This window comes from Metopolophium dirhodum, chromosome 7, assembly GCF_019925205.1.
Source record: "Metopolophium dirhodum isolate CAU chromosome 7, ASM1992520v1, whole genome shotgun sequence".
In the NCBI taxonomy this organism is placed as follows: domain Eukaryota; kingdom Metazoa; phylum Arthropoda; class Insecta; order Hemiptera; family Aphididae; genus Metopolophium; species Metopolophium dirhodum.
In genome coordinates this window covers 30,232,679-30,258,598 of record NC_083566.1, presented here as the reverse complement: position 1 = coordinate 30,258,598, position 25,920 = coordinate 30,232,679, and the positions used below count along the sequence as shown (strand labels likewise).

At 27.5% G+C, this 25,920-nt stretch overlaps 1 protein-coding gene and 1 long non-coding RNA gene across 6 annotated transcripts; one reads left to right on the top strand and one right to left on the bottom strand.

Annotated features, from left to right (window-relative positions):
* Positions 1-1,060: 1,060 nt before the first annotated feature.
* LOC132948956 (uncharacterized) lies at positions 1,061-6,974 on the top strand. Of its 5 annotated transcripts, none has more exons than XR_009665060.1 (7): positions 1,061-1,368; positions 2,027-2,259; positions 2,349-2,756; positions 2,822-3,575; positions 4,389-4,689; positions 5,873-6,262; positions 6,349-6,974. It is a non-coding gene; the product is annotated as an uncharacterized LOC132948956 (long non-coding RNA). The 5 variants fall into 5 exon arrangements; XR_009665059.1 differs by lacking the exon at positions 1,061-1,368 and having other exon boundaries at positions 2,121-2,259; positions 2,349-2,511; positions 2,625-2,756; XR_009665061.1 differs by lacking the exon at positions 1,061-1,368 and having other exon boundaries at positions 2,121-2,259; positions 2,822-2,946; positions 3,032-3,575.
* On the bottom strand, positions 2,030-6,088 carry LOC132948954 (uncharacterized). Its single transcript, XM_061019674.1, has 12 exons — positions 5,861-6,088; positions 5,437-5,646; positions 4,749-4,829; positions 4,398-4,683; positions 4,246-4,310; positions 3,375-3,537; positions 3,042-3,311; positions 2,929-2,967; positions 2,804-2,854; positions 2,652-2,744; positions 2,312-2,503; positions 2,030-2,247 (listed from the first exon to the last, which is right to left on the bottom strand). Exons 1-12 carry the CDS (start codon positions 6,077-6,079, stop codon positions 2,030-2,032), a joined length of 1,887 nt encoding a protein of 628 aa, XP_060875657.1. The 5' UTR covers positions 6,080-6,088.
* Positions 6,975-25,920: the final 18,946 nt, after the last annotated feature.

Here is a 25,920-nt window from a genome sequence, read left to right as displayed (position 1 = left end):
AGAGACTATAAAAGGCTTTTTTTGAGGTTAGGTTACAAAAGGTTATGATTTAAGCATGATATAAACAACATGGTATGATCGCCATAGATATTAAAGAATGGATAGGCCATGGCTATATTTTCAATAAAATAGAGGGTCGTGTGCCGGAATGGGGTTGCCGTGTTTACTTCGAACATTAAAAGTTACGACCTTCTGCTACACCGAATTTCTATTATCATACAATTATTACGAATATCAGCTGCTACGAATAAACACATTCCACGATTTAATGTTACATCGAATTTATAAAATAATGAAATTTATGAACTATTACCACGATATGTGAATACCACTATATCATTTTACTACGTGAACAAATTCACTTTAGCTACCAAGCTTTTTTTTTTACATTTTTTATTTAAAACATGTATTTCAACAAGTTAAAAACGATAGTGCAAAAACAAATTTGCGGAAATCATTATTTTGGAATTTATTTTGGAGGCTACGATTTTAAACTTACCAACTTCAAGATCATGAATAATGTAGGCTTATAACATCTCAATCAAGTATCCACAAGTTCAGTAAAATAATTCCTTTTAGACGTTATTAACATGTAAAGAGGAATTTGTGGAGTCCAATGTCCAAATTAATAAACCATTCACACCTCATCGTGAAGGCGTGAAACGTGATAATTTATAATTTGTCTTTTCGTCTTTTTTTTTCGGTAGGAACTAAATTCAATTTGAACCACTAACAGTAACCTACTGGCTACTATGAAGTATGAACATACTGAACACAGTACACACTATACACGCTCATGGCCCAGGGGGTAGTAGGAACCATGACTAAATAAATTTAGTTAGTCATGGTAGGAACTAGGATTGAGATTGAACCAATTGAACTCAACTATGTGGTATCCGCGGTATAAATAAGGAATAACTAATGGTTAACCATTAGTTAACTACATGGTTCAACCACAGAATATATGAAATTTAATATAAATTTAAATTTAATTTTAATATAAAATTTAATCTATTCTGTGGTTCAACCAACCACAGTTCTAGAATATTTCACGGTGAGCCGATTTTGTAATAGGTAAACGGTATACCTATTACCTAACCATAAATCTTAATTTATTAAAACTAGTAAACATTGATTTGCATAATGTAACAATATTTTTATGATTGTCTATTTATTTTTATTTTTTTGAGATTTTACTTTGTAAATGCTTATTTAGAGTTAAAATTAATTGTTGGTTTTTACATAAGTACCTACAAAACAAAAACCTTTGAATGAATAAAAAAAAATGAATTTTTTTTACATTTTCTCAAACAAAAACATTGACACAAGAATTTTATTAAATTAACGACTAAATAATTAGTATTTTAGGTATGTATTATATTTAATATGTTTTTGAACCTCTGGTATGAGGTTTCTTTGTAAGTTCAAAACTGCCTAATATGTTTAAGATGATGAACTACCAGAACTACTGATAAATCATTAATCATTATGTCCATTTTCTATTAAAAAATGGTGTTGAAATTATTAGTCATCTATGTACTAAGCATAAATAAAATATCTACCTACTAAGATAAGTATAATTTGCTAAATTTCTGTATTAAAGAAAAGTTAATGATAAATTATAAAAAATATAATTATTCATAAATAGGTTTTTGTCAGGAAATCTGTCTTAAAATTAATAAACTAAAATTGTAATATTCCAGTTTTATTTGATCGTAAATTTTTTCTACATTTTTATATTTATTCATATACTTATTTTATTTTATAATACTTAAATATTGAATACTTATATAATACTTATATATACTAATACTAAATATTATATTATACCTACTTATTTTTATATTGTTGACCAAATTACCATCACACTAATAAATATAGGTATTTTAAAATAGTAAACGAAAAGTAATGATTTTAGTTAGAGAATAATGTTTATTATAAAAAAAAAAAAAAAACTACTAATAGGTAAATGGCTCAATGAAGTCGAAAAAAAATACAAACTTATATATTATTATAAATTGATCAGCAATCAGCTTATGAACATTTGTGCAACACCATCCACAGTATCATCACATACTTCACAATTGTATGGAAGTGAGATTGTACAATCCATGCACCTCCATCCATGTCCACAATATAGGTACACATACCTTGAGCCATTTTGGGCGTCCCTATAAGCCCTCCCACAACAAATGCAGTTACTGCCTGTCGGGTCTAAAAGGCTGTTAATGTTGCGTATCCATGAGTCTATTGCAAAAAGTAAATATATTTTTATATTAACCGTTAAAAGTCAAAACATACCAATATATACCGTTATTAAAACTTGTCAACATAATATTTATATTTAGGGTTCTTGGATATTCTGCCCTGCAGACGGGACATTTGGACAATCGCCGAGCACACACATCACAACACCACCCGTGTCCACATGGCAGAACAATATTTATACCTACAACGACAGCTCTGCGTTGCCAACAAACAAAACAACGATCATATTCCTCGCCTGCTTAAGTATAAAATAAGTTATAGTTAATGTAATATTTTTATTTTTTATATTATTACTTAATTAGTATTAATAATAGTTAATAATATTTTGTTTAAACTAATAACAATTTTTACATTAGGAATATAATGTACATAAGACGTGTAACCTAGTATTTGTGGTAATGTCTGATCCTCCAAATTGATGATGTTCAATTCTTCAGCATCTGTTCCAACCACCACGATCTCAAAATTTTCATCCTCTTAGAATACAAGTATTTTCATATTAATATTGATTTAAACAATAAATATTTTGTCTTACCTAAATGTTCATTTTCAGCTGTAAGTGCTTCAACTACTTCAAAATGCACAACTACAGAAAAAGATAAATATTAAATCTGCTTCATTATAATTTATATTATTTGTAAACATTAATATAATTTGTACCTTCGATTTCTGGTTCCGGTAGAACTTCCATTATGTTGTCTATAAACAAATTTAACATTTTAAACATATCTATAAAATTGTTTAATTTATCTTAAAATTTCAGCCATACAAACCTTCCATTGCTTCTTCATTTAATCTCTGATGAGGAGGGAGCCTTCTGCTAGTATTGGGACGTCCTCGGCGTCTCTGGCCTCTTGCTGCATGTAAAACAGGGGGTCGAACAGCAGATTGTACCCGGGCTTGATGTTTGCCCCTTCCAGCACCACGCATTATACGTCCTGACTGGCATTGTGGTGGTTGAAGAGGTCTAAGTACCAATGCATTTGGTGGTTGAAGAGGTCTAAGTACCAATGCATTTGGTGGTTGATCATTTAATTGCTCATCTATTTTTTATTATTTATAATTGTTTAGTAAAAATTAAATTAATAAAAACAAGATAAATTTACCCGTTGGTAAATGGCCAATTTGTTGATCCCAGTAACCACTTGCAGAGTGAGCAACTCGTCGAAGGAATGCTGAAATGTCGTATCGGCCATTTCTGACATTTTGAAGTGCAGCAGTTAGTAATTGGTTATTGGTGTCTCTACTTGTTAATATTGCTCTCCGAACCTACAATAACATTGGAAATAACTACATTGGTAGTCTTAGTAAGTAGTATCCTAAAGAACTATAATGCTTAAAACAACTAAGAATTAAGTTTTGTTTTTATTCTTTTCAATATAAACAAAAGTAACTTAACGTATAGTATATTAGATATTTTATCATAAATAAACAATATTATTATTATTTTTAAAACTATAATAATTATAATATAATTTTGGTATGTATTGTGTGTGCAATTATACTTTAAAAATAGCAGCAAGAATGCAAATTGTAATTATTTATTAAAATAACATCCATCTTATGACTAAATAGATTTATATCTACTTAGTTATGATGTAACTTTTGTTATTTTATTGAGTAAAAAAATAAACATCAATTTATATTTTATATTATAATCAAATATAATTTATAAAGCACAACAACTATATATATTATAAATACATAATATTTGCTTAAAGATGTTCCTTTTTTAAATTTTCCATTGAGTAAAATAATCATTTTAAATTCTTTTATTTTGCTTTATACACTTTATTAAATAATAAAAAATATACTTAATTTTCATTATAATATAATAATTTGGAAAAAAAATATGGAAATAGTTCCTATTTTTTTAATGACGTAAATTAAAATCTGTTATGTAATTTGACAGAAAAAATGCATCTTTTATGTAGGTATATTAAATATTTATTACCTAGTGTTTATATTTATATTTACCTGGTGGCCATTTATAATCTGCTGTGTTTCTCTCCTTACTCTCCTTTCTACCAATCGTAATCGATCTATAAGTAATGAATTCAGAATTGTTAACCTAATATTTTATACATAAATTAATTAACTAATTATGTTGCAATTTCTAGTTTGAGTACCATAGAAGGTCCAAATCGGTGGATGTCTGCCAATTGTTGTCTGAATGGTGCTATGGAAGCTTTCAATATAATTATTGGTTCTGATATTGACACCATATACAGAGAAACCATGTGGTCCAATTGTATTCATCCAATAATTCTGGAAGTAGTGGAAAAGCTCTGTGATATTTTCAGCTACATTCATGTCCCTGGCTAACCTTTGTACTTCCAAGAACCCACCAAGAATATGGAAATTTTCGGGGTAATCTTCAATTCTCTCTGGTGGCAGGTGTGGCAATGCCATGATCTATTGGTAATAAATTTAATTTTTAGCACAATGATAAATTTTTCAAATTAGTCAATTAACATTACCATTCTGACTATAGTTGCTATGTGTGGGTTATTGCGCACTAATACCATCAAGTTGTGCGTTTGAATAAATCGCACTATGCACTAAAATAAAAAATAATATTTAATGATGATAATTTAGAATAGTCATCAATCATCATATTTAGTTTAACCTTTAATGTACACATGGCTTAGAACAAAAATAATTTCTGCTAATGTTAAATGTTTAACTTAGTGATTTAATTAAAATGCAATGATCTTGTAAAAGAAAAATTAATTTAAACTCAGTTCAAATATAACTGGTGCTATTATTAGGGTTAAGATGTCAATACATTTTACGGTAATGATTAATAAATTACATAATATTCAGTGAATCTATCATAGGTATTTTAATGTTTACTTCTTGATATATTTAAAATAAATTACAGTTATATTTTGTTCTAACAAAGAAGTATCAGAATTAAAATTTAAAATATTATTAAATGTATTATAATGCGCTGTATTAAATATTTATATTAGGTAGGTATGCATCATTTTATATAGTTTTATTATAGGAATTTATAACAGAATTCATTCTGACCTCACTTTGAGTATAACAATATTGTATTATTTTAATATTTTGAGTAAAATCAAAAAAAAAAAAAGCTATTGTAAGGAAGACAGTCACTGCAGGAGTAGTTATCAACATAAATATGAATGTAAGTTAGCTGACCTGATTAAAATGAAAGCAGCACCCTATCAACTGACTTTCGGGTAAAACTCTTCTTGTTGCATTTCTAAGAGCAGTCTCGTAGTCTGTTATGACCTGTAGCCCATGCCAATTTAATAAATCAAAAGAAAGGTCATATCTTAGAAATTGCCACAATCTTGAATATACAAGTTCAGTCCTTTGGTTCAGTATTGCATATACTACTGGAATAGACTTACAAAAAACAATAAATTATTATTTTCATTTTCTATTTTGATCATAATATTTTGGAAATTATTTAACTTCATTAATATGTTTAATGATGAAAATAAAACAATTGTTTTAAGTTTGATTTTCAAAACTGAGAAAGCTAATATTTTATACTGATTTAACTATTATATAATTTAAATATTTAACTCAGATTTTATGGTTTTAAATTAATATTTACTATGTTGTCTAGAAGTACATGAATGGTAACCAATTGTTCCATGTCTCCTGGAATTCTTGGAAGCACAGCAAATGTTCCATCAATAGCTATTACTGATGATCGCCTCATGTATGGTGAATAATTTTGTAAAAATACAATATTGGCAAAAACCAATCCACCAAACACAGTTTCTTCACCAACTAGGTACTCTAGAGGGCCTTGATAGAATGGACTGGTCATGTTGTCATCAAATAGTGACATTAAACCCCGCCATCTCTGAGATACAATCGTATCGCCCATTACTGCTAATGAAGCTGGTACTGGGGGGTTGTATCTTTTTCGGATACTCCGCATCATATTTAATGCAGAATCCACGGTAGTGAGCATTGCTGCATTTGGGTATCTGCCAATATTATTGAAAAGGTTAGTTGTATTAAGTATTTCATTATAAGCAGTAAAATTATGTTGAAATTTTTATAATACTTTTAGTATGTTATCTTACCTTCTAGATTCTTCCTCATATATCACTCTGGGTGATGTGCTCTCAGCCGAAACTCTGCTTCTTAGAGCTGCCAAAAATTTTCCAATCTCAACATCATGCCCGGGCCTATGGGTATGCATACTATACATATCAATTGGTGCATTTTCTGGCTCCAGATCCATCGAGGCTGTTGCACGGCAACCCCGTTCGTACCTTGTGCATCTTAGCTGTCTAAACAATTTTAGTATTACACTAATTAATTAAGAATAAAAAAAAAATGACTTAGAATTCAGATCATTTACAAAACACTATTTCTAACCTTCTATTGGTGGAGGTATGGTTTTGAACGTATGTATAACCGTTAGCAGCTAAATATACTAAATTTCCTCGAATACCAGGCACTCTTCTTGACGGATTGTTCTCATTGCCTCCTACAACATCTAAAATATTTCCAACTAATGGAGATCTAGATCGAGACCTTCGTTCACGATGATCATCTAAATGAATAAAAAAACATTCTAAAATGCCTTTTATATTGGAGGCTGATTTTGTATTTTAATAATTGTAATTGATTGTTATGTAATTTTAAATTAGCTAATGTATTTTTTAATAAATAAAATGTAACCGTTATTTTAGGTAATTTATAAAATCAAATGTTTCCAGCTTATTCAGTCATTGGTTCCAAAAACACTTAAAAAGTTGAAACTATTGTATGCACATTGTATACACAATACACTTTGCATTGTTTTCCAAATCTAGCTACTGTGCTACACGATACTAATTTTATAACATACACAAATAGAATAAGAAGTGTTTCATTTTGCGTTTTTTGACTATTTTAAATTTTAAGGTAATTTTAGTATTTTTGGGGGATTTTGAAGTTTTTCTTAAATTTGAATTTTAAATTTTATTTTACAACTTGTAAACGCTTTTACATGATTTTTTACACGTAAATTTTAGGTACATGTTAAATTTAATTAACAATACCTATATACAGATAAATAAATATTATATGATCTAAACTTATAAAAAAAAAAAGAAATAATTAATTTTTAAGATTTGAGAGTTTAAAACAATCAGTTCTATCTGAAAAACTTATTACAATTCTTTAAAAGTTTAAAATGCATATTATTATTTATACCAAATTTATATTAGAATTTATATCGATATTATAAAAATCAAAATAATATAGTGAATTATTCAGAATATATTCACAGTTTTTTCAGTGTATTCAAATCCCCGCCCTAATAAGCATTATGATAATTGATCCAGAAAAAGCCAAGGTGGGGAACTGTCCTTACTGCCTCCCTACGGTCGCCTTGCTCAGTCTGAATGTGTGATAGAATATGCTGTTTATTTGTTTAAAAAACGACTTTGTAGGCACACTATACAGCGGTGTTTAGAGATTTTTCGAAAGCATAATAATATTATTATGTAACTCGCTAAAATATTACTCTCCTTGGCAGTCCTTGCTGTGTTTTTACAAAAAAATATTTATCTCTACACTCAACATTTTAATATAATATCTAAGTCGTGGAAGAAGTTTTCCTGAAAAGTACTTGTAATTAACAAAATGTTGACTTTTATATAGGTAGGTAATATATAAATGTTTTGCTCCTTAAAAATAGCTGTACGCATAATATTATGATAAATTTAAAAAACGAGCATTAAATAAAAAATATTGTTATAATATAAGGTATGTAAATATTTTTTTACTTACCATCAAATTGGTCCATGCTGTACAATTTGGATCGAAATAATATTTTAAGAAAATACTGTACGTGTCAGTACCTAGGTACTTAAACTTTGATATTTTACAAATTAAGTATAACTCTAGCAACGCTAACACTAACCGTCTAAGACTAAACAATATGGTTTAACGTCTTACAATATAACTAAGATAATTTCCTTGTGCAAACTTAATTGTTGATCTTGATTGGCTGTTCAAAATACTGCTAAAATTGTTATCGAATTACCTAACCCGTTATTAAGTTCACAGAATAATTTGGCTCATTGCTAATGCGGGTACTTATCGAATGACTCCTTAAAATCTCCTGAAACGTTATAGATATTCATCGGAAAACTTATCTACTTATATATCAAGAATTACCTATACTTTTATAACCAGTAAATGTACACATTTTAGAAGTGCGTATAAGAATAATACCTGTTTCGATTTTCTACCTACATTTTTGAGTACCTACTCAAATGTCCGCAAGTCTCCAATACCTAAGTTTTACTTTTAGATTCTGAGCGAAGCGATTTTTTTGTGTCTGTCATCACGTTTTAGGACAGTAAAAGTGCTTAGATTTACTTCAATAGTACCTTTTCTGATAGGAAAGTGAATCTAGTTGGTACTTTGGGGGGTCAAAAGTAAACATTTTCCAGTAGTTTTCAAAAGTACCGTGAAAAACAAATGGAAAATTAAGGAAAAAACGGGAATTTTTACGCAACATTGATTTTTGACAAAATCGATTTTGGTTTTTGGTGTAACTCTAAAAAAAAATAAATACATGAAATTTTGACTGAATGTTCATATAAGCAGTTTCTATACACCATCCCGTTTTCAAAATATTTTGAGCTGTTTACAGACATTTTCAATTACCAATATTTTTAGTTTTTTTGTCTATAAATATCAATAAAATTTTATCTACTGTTTAAAAATTCTTGAAAATTTAATAGAATGCTCATAATATATTGTTTCAGAGGCAGATGAAAAATCTGTTTTTTTTCTAAGCATTTAAAGTTTAAATTTTGATAAAATACGTAAAAATGACGAAAATTTGCAAATTATTTTGAGTTAGAAATTCATAAAAATTTTTCTTTTTAAATCTAAGAGTTTAAAATGTAACACGAGATTTAACATAAGTTTTTCTACTTTTATCAAAAATAAAATATCTAAAAGCAAGTAAAAATAAATTTTTATGAGCGTTTTAAGTTCATAATGTTACATAATTGGATATTCACTCAATTTCTCATGTAGCGTTTTTCTTATTTGGTTGTAATTCAAAAACGAATAATTTTAGATGCATGAAAATTTCACTGGATGTTTATATTTTCATTTTCTATACACCATACAATTTTGAAAATATTTTGATAGGTTTTGAGCTGTTTACAGACATTTTCAGTTTTCAATTTTTTTAGTTTTTATTTTTATAATTGTCAATAAAACTTAATTTGGTCGGCCAAAAAGTCTGAAAATTTAATACAAGCTTTCTAATATATTGTTACAATATCAGTTGAAAAATTTTAAAAATACATAGGCACGATTTTTTTTTATAAACATTTAAAGTTCGAATTTTGACAAAATTTGTCAACATCTCGAAAATTATCAATCATTGGAATTAAAAAACTATAAAATGTTCAGTTTTTATAACTAAGGGTTGAAAATTTAAAACAAAGATTCTCATAAATAATTCATACTGTAACCAAAAAATCTAAAAAATATATCAACACATTTATTTTTTACAGACATTTTAATTTCAAATTTAGACAAATTTTCATATTTAAACCAAGAATAATGATTTTAGTTATTTTGTTATAATTTAAAAATATTATTTGTTGGTATATGAAACTTTTAGAGTATATTGTTTTAATTGTATATGCACGCAATGTCATTTTAAAATGTAATTTTTTTGGGAAAAATGAAATTAACCAGGGGCGCCGGAACAATGGGGGCAGTGGGGGCAATTGCCCCCACAAGATAAATACTGTGGGGGCAAGGCCCCCACGACTTCATGGCCTAATTATATTTACATTTAGCCCACAATAGTACAATACCTGCATTATACACAATACCTGCAGCATCAGCCACACCAGAAAGGTCATTTAGTGGGCTCAAGCGTTTAAAAACCTATACACGTTCAACTATGAGTCAAAAGCGTTTGACTCATTTGTTACTACTACACTTAAACCAAACTATTTTGTATGAAATTTCCTTGGATGATATCCTAAAAGAGTTCATTAGCCGTACAGCAGAGAGAAAAAGTGTATTTGGTAAAATGTAAATTATTCATTAAAATTTGAACTGTATATTTTATTTATTATTATTGTATAATAAAATATAGTTATGGGATTTTTGATTAAAGATTGTACAACAAAGAAACTGTGTATGTGAAAAAGTTAATTACAACTGTAATTTGTATTGTTAATAAATTTATATTAAACACCACTATTTTTGCTCCTATACCCTCTAGAATAAAGTTTGAAATATTTTGCCCCCACAGCAAAAAAATCGTTCCGGCGCCCCTGAAATTAACCAATTTATAGTAAATACTAATGACTAATACTAAAATTAATTACTTTATTCACAATAATATCATCAAATACATTTAATAAGATATTATAGACTGACTGACCGTCTTCGCTCAGAATCGTTTTTCTTATTCAATGATATTATATCATTGGATTCAAATTTAACACAATCCATTACATTGACTCACTTGTAACCTACTGTACAGCAGAGCGACATCCACTTACCCGCCTTTTTTTTTTATATACATTGACGATTTTTAAACATGTGTAGGAACTAACAAGTTCAAATGGTAGTATAGGTGCTTATTTATTCAAACGTTCGATAGCGTTAATAGTATACTATAATTGTACACTGTAGTAGTGTAGTTAATAATAATTAAATATTATTATAACCAATATAACCAGAAATATTATTAGGTATATAATACAAATATATAATAATATTATTTTAAATATATATAATATTTAATATTATATTTTTCACGGCCCGCTTGTGGGCCGCGGCCCAAAGGTTGGGAACCGCTGGGCCCTATACTATATATAACCACAAATTTGAAACGGCTATTAGTTCTAAAATAATGGTTTCTGTAAAACGGTTTTCATACCATCGTTTTAAGCATAAAAACAAATCGTTTTATAAAAAATAAAAAATCGTGAGCTGTACGGGAGAGTACATTTTTAAATTTTAGTTAAACTTCTTCAAACTATTCTACAACATAACATATAAATATTAATAGAATATTGACTTCTTCACTTCAATTATATTAACACAAAACTATTTAATTTTTACTTTTATTAAACATAATTTATTTCAATGATTTCCATATATTATATTCTGTACATTTGTAAGTACAGTTTTTTTTTTAAACTTTTTTTACTTACAATCTATACATACGTACGTGGGGTGACATAAAATAACATTAATTACGGAATAGGAAGGCTCCCAGCAGGGCCACCTGATCAGAAGTAAAATACAGTTAAACAAAAAAATATAAAAATATAAAACTAATTGTTTTAAACAATGATAATAGGTGCCTATATAGGTATAAAAATTAATATTAATAACAAAAGGCCAAAAGGGTTATATAATAAGGATTTAATACAAATTATTATAGTTTAAGCTAAACAGTTAAATAATACACAAATGTTGTATTGTTGTTTCATGCATAGAAATTCAAACATATGTAACACGTCACGTAGGTATATATAGGTAACTAGTGTATACACTATACCTATCGTGAAGTGAAATCTAGAATTTTTATCCACCCACCCACCAAAACTTTACAGCCATCGAATATGGTTTAAAAACACACACAACTTTTTTTGTTAATATTATTTTATTTGAGTTTCTACATGATTCTCACTTATACCCACCCATTAAGAATTGAAGCGATCGCTTCACATGATATATGAGTTCGGTGCCACTGATTCAAGTAATTGTATCAAGTAATACTATCATTGATTATAAATTAGTATTTAAACTAGTATTTATAATCAATGATACTATTTAAGAAATGTCCTGTGGTAATACAGACTTCTGTTTTTAAAATGAAAACTGTGTAAACCCCCCCCCCTTTTACTGTAAATTATTTAGTGGATATTTTTTTTAGGTACCTATACCAAATTAAAAATTCGAATGAGTAGTTTCTGAGTGGTTATTAAAATATTTGTACTGAGGATAATAATATAGTCCTAAATCAAAGTCACCAGGTTTTTATCTTACCTATAAAAATAATTTTATTCGACTAAACGGTTTAAATGATAATTACCCACACAGACTATTTTTTTTTTTTTTTTATCAAAATAATTACCTTCGCCCAAACGACCACCGCCAAATAATATTGGGCTTACATAGCCCGTAAATAAATAATCAATAATAATTTTATAAATAATAATAATATAATCTAAGATTTATTCTAGGCCATAGGTACGTTACATACCAATTATTTATTTATTCACCTAATACAGGTTAACTTCAATAATTAACATATTATGTTTATTTAAAATTGCATATTCTTAGGACTTAAGAGCAACTAAACTTAGGTAGGTACTAAACTGCTAAATAATAAAATATGTTAATAGTCAATAAATTTAATGTTAATATAACGTAAGTACCTATATGTTCAAGAATAAAAAAATAATCAAATTTAAAATAAACAGTAAAGTAGGTACTTATGGCTATTTTAGAAGAAACAAGAAAACACTTAAAATATATTATGTAAATAGGTTATGACGTTATGCGTATGAAAATTGATAATATATATTATTATCATGGATGTATATTGTATATCCATAGGTGCCATTTCTTTTTTTGACTTTGAGGTGCTTTACATATTTAAATGAATCAGACCATTGGGGGGGGGGGGGGGGGGGCTCTGTCGCTGTTCAAATGGGGAATGGTAAACTCCTACAAATGTAGTGTTAACTCCTACAAAAGATAGTGTTAACTACTACAAAATACAGTGTTAACTCCTACAAAAAATTAATACCGCTCGTATTGCTAAAAAAATAACATTCAGGTAGGTATGGTACATATTATTGTTATTATATTATATTATTTATATTAGAATTGTAACCGTCGAACTGCAAATTTATAAAAAAATCACTATTGTGTATTGGCTATATTATTGTAAAAAAATTTAAATATTATCAGTAGCCAGTAGGTTACCTGGTTACCTAATGTATTGTGATTAGTAGGCAATTCATAATTTGTAAAACTATATTACTATTATTAAACCTACTTTATGCTTGGTGGCCTGTGAGTGAATCCGATATCTAATCACGTGAATAATGAATCATTGTTTTAACTTAAGAAAATAATTTCTAAAAAATCGTTTTTTGGATTATGCAGATTAGATACCTAACTAATGAAGGATTTAATACTTCAATAATCAATTCAAATACAAGTTTTGGAGAGGCTAAGGCCCTCCAAGTCACCCCCCAAATTGCGCCTATGTGCATATCTAAAACCGTGGTTATTATTTCGTAGTTGTATATTTTCGGAACAACTGATATTCGTAGCAATATTTTCGGAGTAATATCATTATCGGAATTATGATTGTTCGTGGTATCATCATTTTCAGCAGCCATATTCGGAGTAACTGATATTCGTAGTAATTTATTCGGAGTAGTACTATATTCGGAGTAATCACTTTTCGTGGCTATGGTGTTAGCCCGCCGGAATGTGGATGAGAGAAAGACTGGTGGTTTTTAATGTTTTTATCATTGCCTCTCATTCTGGCAGAGGTCTTATCATAAATTATATTTTGTGATTATTATCATTGCTGAACGCATAGATAATAGATATTGGAAATTATAAACTATAATAAAAACATAAATATATAATATTAAATATTATATAAATGTATATTGTAATTATTCTATAATAATATAAATATATAATTGTACTAATTGTAGTAATTGTACCTGTTGGTTGTTACCTATATTAATATTATTTATTTCATCATTTGACTTATTTAACTCCTAATTGAATTTATTTGTACTACATTTTTGCAGAGTTTGTTATGTTTCGTCTAAAGATAATAAAGATTTACCATTTCATAGGTAGGATCATAGATCAGAGTCCCTTATGAGTTATGGGTTATTTTAAATTAGTAGTGTCAGCTATTAAGCGTTAATTAATTAATAATTATGATGGTTAGATTTCCTAAGCCTTGATAGAAATTTCACTAATTTTAAATAATAATAATATTTATATTTTACAGTGACCACGAATTAAGATATAAAAGGGACTAATATTGTGTGTAGTACCAGGGCATAGACACCCAGACTTGGGTAGTATTCCAAATACTTTTTTTAATACTTTTTTTGAAAGTATTCAATACGGTATTTTTAATACTTTTTACAAGTATTCTGAATACTTTTTTTCTTATATAGGTATACTCTTATATATTACTAATTATTATTTTTTAACTATATTAATTTGAATATAATGTATAACTAGGCTTAGGGACTTCTAACATTTGCATACTTTTTTAATATTATAGTTAAATATAGCAGAGTGCGAAATAAATTCGTTTCTCGATGCCATAATATCAGATCTAAAATTTGAATGTGCATATAGAAACATATAACTATATATACATATTTCAACCGATCGACAAAAAAATATATTAATACTTCCAGTAATAAGCTATCTGCAAACTACATTTCATATATCGTTATAATTTTTGTGTAAGTATAAATAATACTATATAAACCTGTATCGAACGTATAGACGCTGAACGGAGATTCTCAATTTACAAAAATGTATTGCCCAGTAATCGTCGGAGATTTACATTCAAAAACATAAGAAAGTATACTTAATCGTATAATGTAAATTTCAAGAAACTCAAAATGATGCAGAATTGATGATGTAATTTTTCCTAAGAGAATATATTTTTTTTTATAAAACAGTTGTTTTATTTAAGTAGAAAAGTTATACCATTTAAAAATATTGTAATTTTTTTGTATAATTATTAATTATTGATTATTAATTATTATTATGTAAAAAAAAATTTATTTTAAATTATAAATATTCAATTCTCGGTTTAATTTTTCAAAATGTTAAGGAAAATATTTATTTTTTCAAATTTAGTTGTTGCATATTCAATAATAAAAGTTGTATCTTTGATTAATAATTCTTAATTACAGTTTATTAATTATTAGATATAAATTTTAACTAATAACTTTTTTAAGTTAAAAGTGAGATTAACCAAGATTTAGTGGTAAATTTTTTTTTTTTAATGCATATAAATTATAAATGCATATTATAATGCATATTTCAATGATTTTAGAAGCATATTTGTGTAATTTTTAGAGCTATAAGTGATAAGTCCCTAAGCCTGTTTATAACTAATAGATAGCCAGATAGGTGTGTATTATCGAGATTATAATAATGTTCATCTATAAACACAGAATCGAAAAAATAATATTTTTGTTATTGAAATCTAAATCTACTGAAAAAGTACTAAAAAAAAAGTATTCGAAAAATATTAGGAATACTTTTTGTGGAGTATTCCAAATACTAAGGAATATGTATTTGAAATACTTTTAAAAAGTATTTTACCCAAGTCTGTAAGACCCCCGTTTGTTATGACCCAATCGGCCATAACAAAACTATAAGCCTATATAAACCTAGTTTGATTTAATTTTTCAGTAGAAGGCTGCTGCAAACAGGCACGTCCGAAGGCGTCACAATGAGAATTTTAAAAATTTGGATTTTTCAAATATAAAATAAAATATAAAAATTCCTTCTCTGTTAATTTATAATTTTTGTTCATGATTATTTCCAATATAGTGAATACCAATTCTAAGAAACCGTCGTTTGTCGAACTTTAGTATAGGGTACAGTGATGAAAGTCTATTTTGGTCACTAATGATTAGGGTTTGGATTTGAAGGCAAAATTTTTTTTTTAATAATAATTATAGATGAATAATTTTTATACAAAAATGTGCATCATTTAATACGTAAGATGACGAATGTATTTTTCCCCTTTTTTTGCCTTTTTACTTATAAATGACTTTATTGTGTTTAATTTTAATTGATTTGATAGTTTTATACACAACATACGTCGGTACAATTCGATAAGATTTTCTGAAGACTAAGCATTGTCGACTGTCGTCTGTCAATTATTTTTAATGAGTTTTATTTTCGGCGATATTTATCGATATCTACTAAATACTAAATATTACTAAATACTACCAAATACTTTATCGAATATTTGCCACTATTTGGTATGGTCAGTTAATTTAACGTTTATAAAAGCACCCTTACTACCTATCTATAGACTAAAATATATTCATAATGCGTGGATACTAGATTAAAAATTGTTCGACAGTCCGCCCCGATAACTTCCGTGGATGTAAAAAGATCATCTATGTACAAAAATATTTCAAGTCCAAACACGAAACCGTCAACATTTTACCAAAGGCAGTTTGTCTAAGTACATGGTAGTGAATTTTTTTAATACAAACTATGGTTGAATATACAATACACAAACTATTTAATTTTTTGGTACATTTTTTATGTATCTAATTGCTTTTTTATATATGCTTTTTTGGCATTTTAAATGCTTTTTTTATTGATATGTTGCCTTTAAATCCGAACCCTAGTAATGATATTATTATTAATTTAGTTAAGGGGCCTCGTTACGTCTAATATTAATTGAGGGGCAACATTTAGGCAATATGTAATAAATTACAGTTGACAATAATATAAGTTTTAATTTTTACAAAATGTTCCGTACAATCGATATACAATTTTCTGACGAGTTCGGGTTTTTCAGAATAAAAATTAGACAACGAAAACTAACTTTAATTTTGTTACAACTTAAGGTCTTTTGAGCTAAAATTTACGACAGTACCTAGTGAGGGCGCGAGGCCTCTTATTTGTGGTACATTATTATGGGTAGGTATGTTTGATCCACTCGTAATAATATGTATCGGTGTATACTGTATAAAAATAAAATATTATGATAGTATATTATTTTTGTACACTTATAAAACTAACACTATGAATTTTTTATTGTATTGTTGTACAATTAAATTTATATTTTAATTCAAAACATTGTAAAACAATTACATTTAATGCTGACAATTGCAATTAAAATTTTAAAATAAATTAGTGATGAACTACTTAAAAAAAGCTATACGCTACATAAAATAAAAATACATTTCCTGTAACTCCAAAGCTCTACTTGGATGTAATATGAAAATGAAACTAATGTAGGTATCAATAAAGTTAGACTAATTATTCATTAAATGGTATTGTAATATATAAATAATATACTCTTATATAGGTACTTCAATAAACTTATAGAATGAATATACCAAAACGAACATACATATATTTGGGTGTTAAAACTCAAACGCAATTAAAATATTGTAACAAATATAAATATGTTACATTGGCACCTATGTATATAATACAAACTCTACCGTATGTACGATTAACTGCTGACCGATACATTAATATTAAAACACACACATAATTGTAAGGCCTATGGCCAACACACACAATATGTAAACACACACACAGTAAGTTAGTTCGCTGTGCACCTTAGACCTCAATACACACTACGATTACCGGACTCCGTATGACTACGATACAGCTGTACCTAGTTACATAGTATAATAGAACATAGTTGATATATTTGTGAGTATTAATATTTGTAAGTGTTTAATAGACAATAAAACATAATTATAGCTGAAAAGGAATCCTAGTAATTTAAATATCTTTAAGATCCTGATATCTACATATCTGCCCCTGGCTACGGTATTTATATCTATATAGGATCTCCCTGGATATCTTATCTTTAACTGGTCGTTCCCCCGACCACGTTACATATTGGTGGAGGCACCGAATCCTGTAATAATAACAGTTATATTTGGATCCTAGGATTTTGTTTCAGTTTTGATAAATTTATAATTTAAAGTAGTTTCAAAAATATTTTTTTTTCTTTAGTAAAAATTTAATTATAAGCATGATAAAGTTTTTGAATAACGAATTTGTAAGTGATTATTCGGACTATAGGTTTTAGAAAAAATTTAAGTTTTAAGAGAGATAAATGAATTTGAAAGGAAAAAATTATTATAAGTGAAATAAAGTTTTGAATGAAGGAAGTTTGGGTGATTAATACTGACTATAGGTTTTAAGAGGAATTTTAAGTTTTAAGAGAGAAAATTGAATTTAAAGGAAAAAATTTAATTTTAAGTGAGATAAAGTTTTGAATAAAGGAAGTTTAAGTAATTAATATTGACTATATGTCTATATAGGTTTTAAGAGAAAATTTAAGTTTTAAGAAAGATAAACGAATGTGAAATAAATAAATTTAATTATAAGCCAGAAAAGTTTTAAATAACAAATTTTGAGTGGTAATATTAAGCATAGATTTTAAGTATTAAGGTAACAATATATTAGTATATATGTTAGAATATAACGAATTGTTTAAAAATTAAACATACATAAAATAAAAAGAGGTTAGCAAAGTTAACCATAGTTAATCTATTTAGAACGAGTGTTTTTTATTAATAGTGGTAGATAAATAATGGAATGTGGTATTTAAAAAACAACGATAATAATCTAACTATAAATTTAAATACAGAAAATATTAAATTGGTGTCTTAGAGTTTTAATTTATTGAAACCTGATAGAAAACAATTATTAGAATTTCTTGATAATTGAACGTTAGAACAAGTACAGATTATTTAGTGCTAGTAACAAAATTCGAGTAGAACGTTTAGAAAGTAACATAAAAAATTTAAACGACGAAAAATTAAATATTTTTGAATTTTCCTTATCACAAGAAGAATTGGATATATTTTTCAGTGGTAAACTAGGAAAATTACCATACATAAAGAAAGATAGGTTGCAAACGATTTTACACGAACAATTCGGCATAGTAACAGACGTCCATACTCAGGAACAATTAAGAGATTAAGCACGTAATATCATATGGAAAAATATTAAAATAAATAACGAATCAATAGAGATATTAACTAATAACGTAACGGAACATTCAGAAGTCATAAAAAATTCAGAAAACAAGGACGATCAAAGCAGTTTAAATCTTAATGACAAAACATCTATTCTAGACAAAACATTATATAGTAAAAATTTGGATATAAATTAAGCAAATTGCATAGAACCAACTAAAATAATTATTGATTATAACAATAAAAACGAACTAAAATCAAAAATGAAATTTAAAAAAATGATCCATCAACCCCAAACTTTCTCGGGAAAAATGGGAGAGGACGTTGATTCTTTTATAGACAATTTTGACTTAGCTGCAATAATAAACAACTGTGGCGAAACAGAAACAATTTCGTTGTCACCATTATATTTGAAAGACTCGGCATCAAAATTGTTTAAATTAATAAAAACCAAAACACCAAACATAAACTGGGAACAGACAAAACAACAAATAAAGGAGAAATTTACTAATATTGGGAATGATAAATTACTTAGAATACAATTAAACCAAAGAAAATTAATGGACAACGAAACTTTAAATGAATTTATAATAAATATGATGGAATTCTGCTATAAAATTAATCCAAACATGATGGAGGAAGAAATTTGCGAGCAAATATTGGCGGGTTTACCAGATAAAATATACAATAAAATAGACATTTTAGACAACACAAACATAACGAAAATAACAGAAAATTTAAAAAGATACGAATTAGCAAAAATGGTTAGAAAAACAAAATTCAACTGTAGATAAATTAAATGAAGAGATAAATATTCTAAAAAAACACATTCAACAATTAACCACAGATATGAGGGAAAACCCGATACAAAATCATACACCAAATTATACCAATAGAGCTAATAACAATAGCGAAGTTTATGATCAACAATTTCCAAATCAATATTTTTCACCGTATTTTAATCCGAACCAACAAAAATCTAGGTTTACATACAATCAAAATATCAAATTAGTCAAAAACTCAAAATATACCAAATACATTTACACAACAACAAAATCAGTATCAAAACTATCAACATTGGAACCCTCCAAGGCCGATACCAACGTGTTATGGATGTGGCAAGGTGGGACATATTAAGAAAAATTGTTACAACCAAAAAAAACTAAAAGTCCTGCAGGCACCTGGGCCTACTGCACCTGGACACCTGGGTCTGTGAAGGGTATATTTCCAAAAACCAGGAATTACAATAGTATAACCAATGAAATAAATCATGTAATATAAAGTTGCTACAAAATAAACGAACAAATAAAACATAAAATTGAAATATTAGGAAAAATTTATGACGAACCGACATAACCTCATAACTACTGTTAGATCCAGGAGCCAGCGTGACAGTTATAGATAAAAGATGACATTATTACTTGATAATATTAAGTCAATTAACGATATAGATTTGAAAACAGCCAATAATTCAAAATTAAACATTGTAGGCTCAACGATAATTAAAACACAAATAGCATCGGTCACAATACAACATCAGGCAGTGGTAGTAGATAGTTTATGCTCCCCAATCTTATTAGGTTTAGATTTTTTGATAAAAACACAAACAGTCATGAATTGAAAAGACAATCATATATTATTCAGATACGAAAATCAAGAAGTAAAATTACCAATAAAAACTCGGGAAATCAAAGACGATATACAGGGAACCGAAATACAAAACTTTTCCCACGAAATATTAAACGAATATCAACAATTTTTATTGCTTAATAATAATTCACAACATTTTCAGCGAATGCCTAACGATGAACCGTGGGTATCGCTCTACAGTTTCATAAAAAATTTAACAATTTCGATAATTTGATTTTACAAAAAAAAGAGTAAGGGAAATCGCATTTATTAAAACAGAAAAACAATAGCTATTATATTTAATTACAAAAAAACACTATTACGAAAAACCAACGTACGTTAACATATTCGCGACATTACAAAACTTGAGCACATTTTGCTTAGAACAACAAATTAAAAGAGTAGGATTATCTAAAATATGCGAAGGACAAGACGGAAAAGAATGGCCCGTTATCTCCAGTATGCTGAGGTTCATATTTCGAAATACGTGCATAACAATATCTATTTATGACATAAACCAGTCAATATTAAATAATAATGAAACCACTAACATAAATAAGTCAAAATTAAATAATAATGGAACTACCGACAAAATGAAAAATAATGGAATGGGATATTTTTTTTCCGACAATATTGACCATACATTGAGGGAAAATATTTTATTAGATGCGTCATAGGTACTTAAACAAAATCGAGGAAGTACCTTCTGACGGAGATTGCGGTGCACATGCACTACGTGTTTGCTTGAGAGAAGAAGGGCTAGAGGTATCCATTATAAAAATACTAAAGAAAATGAATATACCAAATACAAAATCGGGATATCACATGACAGAGGATGATATAGCATATTTAGCAGACCATTTTAATAAAAATTTAACAATTATTTCAAAACACAAAAACACAGATAATAACGCATTAAATACCGCTATAATATACTGGAAAAAAAACCGACCGACGATAGGAGTAATTTATGAAAATAATCACTGGAATCCAGCATTAATAAATCGAGAATCATCACCGCTCACCTTACATAACACATGCATGTATACAGTTATACCCGATATAAATACTATTACAAAACACATAAACCGGTACTTAGACGAATGTCACGATCGAATTTATCTTGTCATAACAAAAAAAAATACTCATTAGATAAATTTAACATAAACAGTCCCATAGAAATAAAAAATAATGACGTAAACAAAACACCGATTATGTGGTACACTCAGTTTTGCCAGGATTGTCAACACTGAGTCGGCATTAAAATCCCACGAATATTTGAATCATCCTTACTGGACTGAAGGGGGGGGGGGGAGAAGTAATGTTTTGCGATATATGCGGAACGTATATTAGAGAATATCGTAATATACTAAAAAATAAAAACGAAAAAAATTTAGTAGATAGACATAAAAAAACAAAATTCCATCATATAAATAGTTTAAAATATGCTAATCTGAAAAATGATAATGAAATGTTAAATTATAATAATGTACCAAATTATATTGACAAATAAAACACGGACGAACTAGAATTTGATATAAATCCGAAACTAACCCAATCACAACAGACACAATTAAAAATAATTTTAAATACATATAAAGATTGCTTTGCCAAACACTCAATGGACTTAGGGGCGAAAGACGTAGGATATATACCTATACGGCTATACCAACAACAACAACAACAGAACCTGTTAATTTACCACCATATAGATTAGCGTTAACAGAACTACAGAACAACAGGAACTACAGAGGCAAATTAATGAATTATTAAAATCCGGTCTAATAACTCCATCTATTTCCTCATACGCCAGCCCGGCATTTCTAGTGAACAAAGCAGATGGTTCAAAGAGATTAGTGATAAACAAGTACCACATCAAAATTTTCCAATAATTCATATGCAAACGATTTTTGATTGTTTAAAAGGAGCAACATTTTTTTTAATATAATGAACATGCAACAGGGATTTCTGAATATTCTATTAGGAACAACAAACAGATACAAATTAGCATTTAAACCACCATTCGGGCTGTATGAATGGACACGCGTTCCCATTTGGTTATAAAAATTCACCACGACAATTTTCAAAAGCAGTAGCAAAAACTCTCGCCGGATTATTATAATATGTTAGAACTATTAACTATGTTGATGATATTATAAATTATGCAAAAACATTTGATGACCTATTAATAATACTACAGAAATTATTACAACGAATAAGAGAATCAGGATTTAAATTAAAAACTACAAAGTGTAAATTCGGATATTTCGAAATTGATAAGATACTCGGGCAAATAGTAAATCAGGACGGAGTTAAACCGAATCCCGAAGGTCTGGCTGTAAATAAAAAATTTTCCGACCCCCAAAACAATAAGACAAACACGGAGTTTCTTAGGTTTGTACAATTTTTTTAGAAAATTTATCCGTCGATTTGCAGAATTAATTTCACCGATAACTGATCTAACGCCGGGACATTATGCCACAATAACATAGGAGACGAGTTACCAAAATTACTGGAGGAAAAGTTTCTAAAAAATAAAAAACATTAAAATTCACTCAAAAAGCAAATCAGATTTGTAGTAGGGGAAAAAGTATGAGTAAAGATTGAAGATAAAGGGTCGAAATTTGCATCATGAAAATCGAGAAAGTAAATAAATAATATAAGTAAGAAAACGGTTAAGCTATTTTAATTTGTGTTTATTGCATGTTAATATAAATATACAGTTCAGATATGTAGTATTGTAGTAATTAGTTTAAGATATATAATATATAACCACACAAGTGTTTAAAATATAAGGAGATCGCACTTATTACATTAATGATATATTTATTTTTTTGTCACCTGAAATTTTATATACAAGAAGTCACTCTGCAGCATAATTTTAAATATGTCACTACTTATGACGATAAAATATCAAATTAACATTTGGTAACGTGACTCTTATGAACAATTGTACAGGGAAAAATAAACATTATAATAACAAAAATAATTATAATAAAAAACGGCTTTAATTAGCTTTGGTTAATAATCAACTATTGTATAAGGATATTTTTATAACGTTAACCTAAAAGTCAAGTTTTAGATACCTACAGGAGATGTCAAATACCAGTATAGTGGGGTTAACCAACCAACTTAACCAACAGTATTCAAATTATATAATTAAATATAGATTAAGGTTATTGTATTAAAACTATGATATTAATTATGGGATAAATGTTTATTTTTTTTAAATATTATATTAAATTATTTCGGGTATTTATATCATCAGATATTCCATATTTAGACATCTCATATTGTCGATTATAACTATCAAATAGAAAAATTATTAAATAACAAAATAAAAAATAAAATATAATCAAATGTATAGAGTGTAAGACAAACACTATTTGGATAAATAAAAAGTATAATTGGCCTCTGGCATAGTAGAAATACTTGCAAGCAAATACTTACAATACACAAATGGTCTGCACTTTGTTGATAAAGGAATATTGTTTTGGAGGGGCATCCAGTTAAAGTAAAGTTTAATAATGATAGTTGAGTAGTTGACAATATAGGGAATATTAGTTAAGAATACAGATAGTAGAGTTTACTCAAGTATAATATATAAGGTGTGAAAAATAAAATTTATTGTTTTAAAATATAAAGAAAAAATGTAAGTTCTCAAACATCTCAACTAACTAATTTTTAGGATCTACTATTAACTACAATACATTAAGAAACACATTTTTTCAACTTCAAAAACAATCATTAGTGAAATTACTGAAAATATTAAAAATAATTTAGTAAGTTTAAAAATTGATTGTGTAAAACGTCACAACCGTTCCATAATGGGAGTTAATATTCAATTCATAAAATTAAGAGATGAGGGAACTTAATGAACAGCACACTGCTGATAATTTTAAAAAATGGTATATTTAATACATATTATTATCATAAAATTAATTTTATCTTAATATATTAATATGTAGTAATTATGTTGCATCTATTGTATTATAGCTTCATGATATACTTCTATTTACGATGTGAAAAAAGAACAAATTTTTACTATTACATGCGATAATGCATCAAATATGGTTAAGTTAAGTAAAATAATAAATATAAATGAAGAATGTGAAGCTGAAGCACCACAAATTGAAGAAGATACCACTGTTGAGACTGTGGATTCAGAAGACAACAAGAGTGATGATGAATATGAAATTGAGCATGCAACATTACTATCATCAAAAAATATTTTAAATCAACTTTTCAGTGATAAAGTTGATGATCGATCATGGTTTGTTTTTAAAATATAATTGTACTTTTTATTTATTTTTATTGTTTTCTTTATACTTAATTTAAATAATAATATGTTGTAATTTGATTTATATATAGATAAATTAGAAGAAGTTATTGTTGCTGCTGTGGAACCTCGATCCATATCATCTTGCATTCGGTGCTCTGTACATTCATTACAATTATATGTACTTGGTGGTATAAAAACAGCACCCATAACTTATTGCATTTCCAAAGCTAGAGATGTAATATTACCAATTTTTTATTCATTTTAATAGTTATTTAATATGTAAAGGTAAACATTATATTTTACAGATTGTAAAGAAACTAAGAACTCTCAAATATGCATGTTGGTTGAAAAGAAAGAATTTAAAATTTGCAATAATTGATATCGAGACAAGGTTGAACTCAATGTATGCTATGCTTTATCGGTTATTGGAACTCAAAGAATTCTGTATGTCGCATGAGGAGACTAACCCAGACCTACATCTCAAAAACTGCGAATGGCAGTCTATAAAAAGTGTTGTTAGTTCATTATAGTTAATTACTTAATTATATTAATTTCTTAAATATTAATAATCTTCGGTTAATCATAAATGTAATCATTTTATATGCTAAATTAACCAGTTTATATATTATAAAAATATATATTACTTATTTACTATAGTTAACTTTAATTTTGATAACTTAAATGTTTATAATACCCATACTAAGTAAAAGTCTTAGTTTTGCCAAGTCATCAAGAATCAAGATTATGGTTTTATTGATACTTTTCGATATTTGAATTATTTTATAGCTGTCCTACAACTTCTACAGGTTCTTTAAATCACATAATACCATTAAAATTAAACTCATAATTATTTTGCCTACTTAGTTATATTTGGTAGGTACCTATACAACTTTCCGTGTGTTTAATTCATTATTTTTTAATTTTTTATATGCATATTCTGTAATTACTTATACTTATTAATTTCCAAAAACCTTAATTCAGGTAAATGCTCTACATCCA

What these genes read in the sequence shown, in the direction of transcription:
- LOC132948954 (XM_061019674.1), bottom strand. Translation starts at nt 6,079, where the DNA reads ATGACCAGTCCATTCTATCAAGGCCCTCTAGAGTACCTAGTTGGTGAA. An exon ending in AGCTGAAAATGAACATTTAG is followed by an intron (nt 2,745 to 2,803) that starts GTAAGACAAAAT and finishes TTGTATTCTAAG; the next exon opens with AGGATGAAAATTTTGAGATC. An exon ending in GTTGACAAGTTTTAATAACG is followed by an intron (nt 2,248 to 2,311) that starts GTATATATTGGT and finishes TTTTTGCAATAG; the next exon opens with ACTCATGGATACGCAACATT.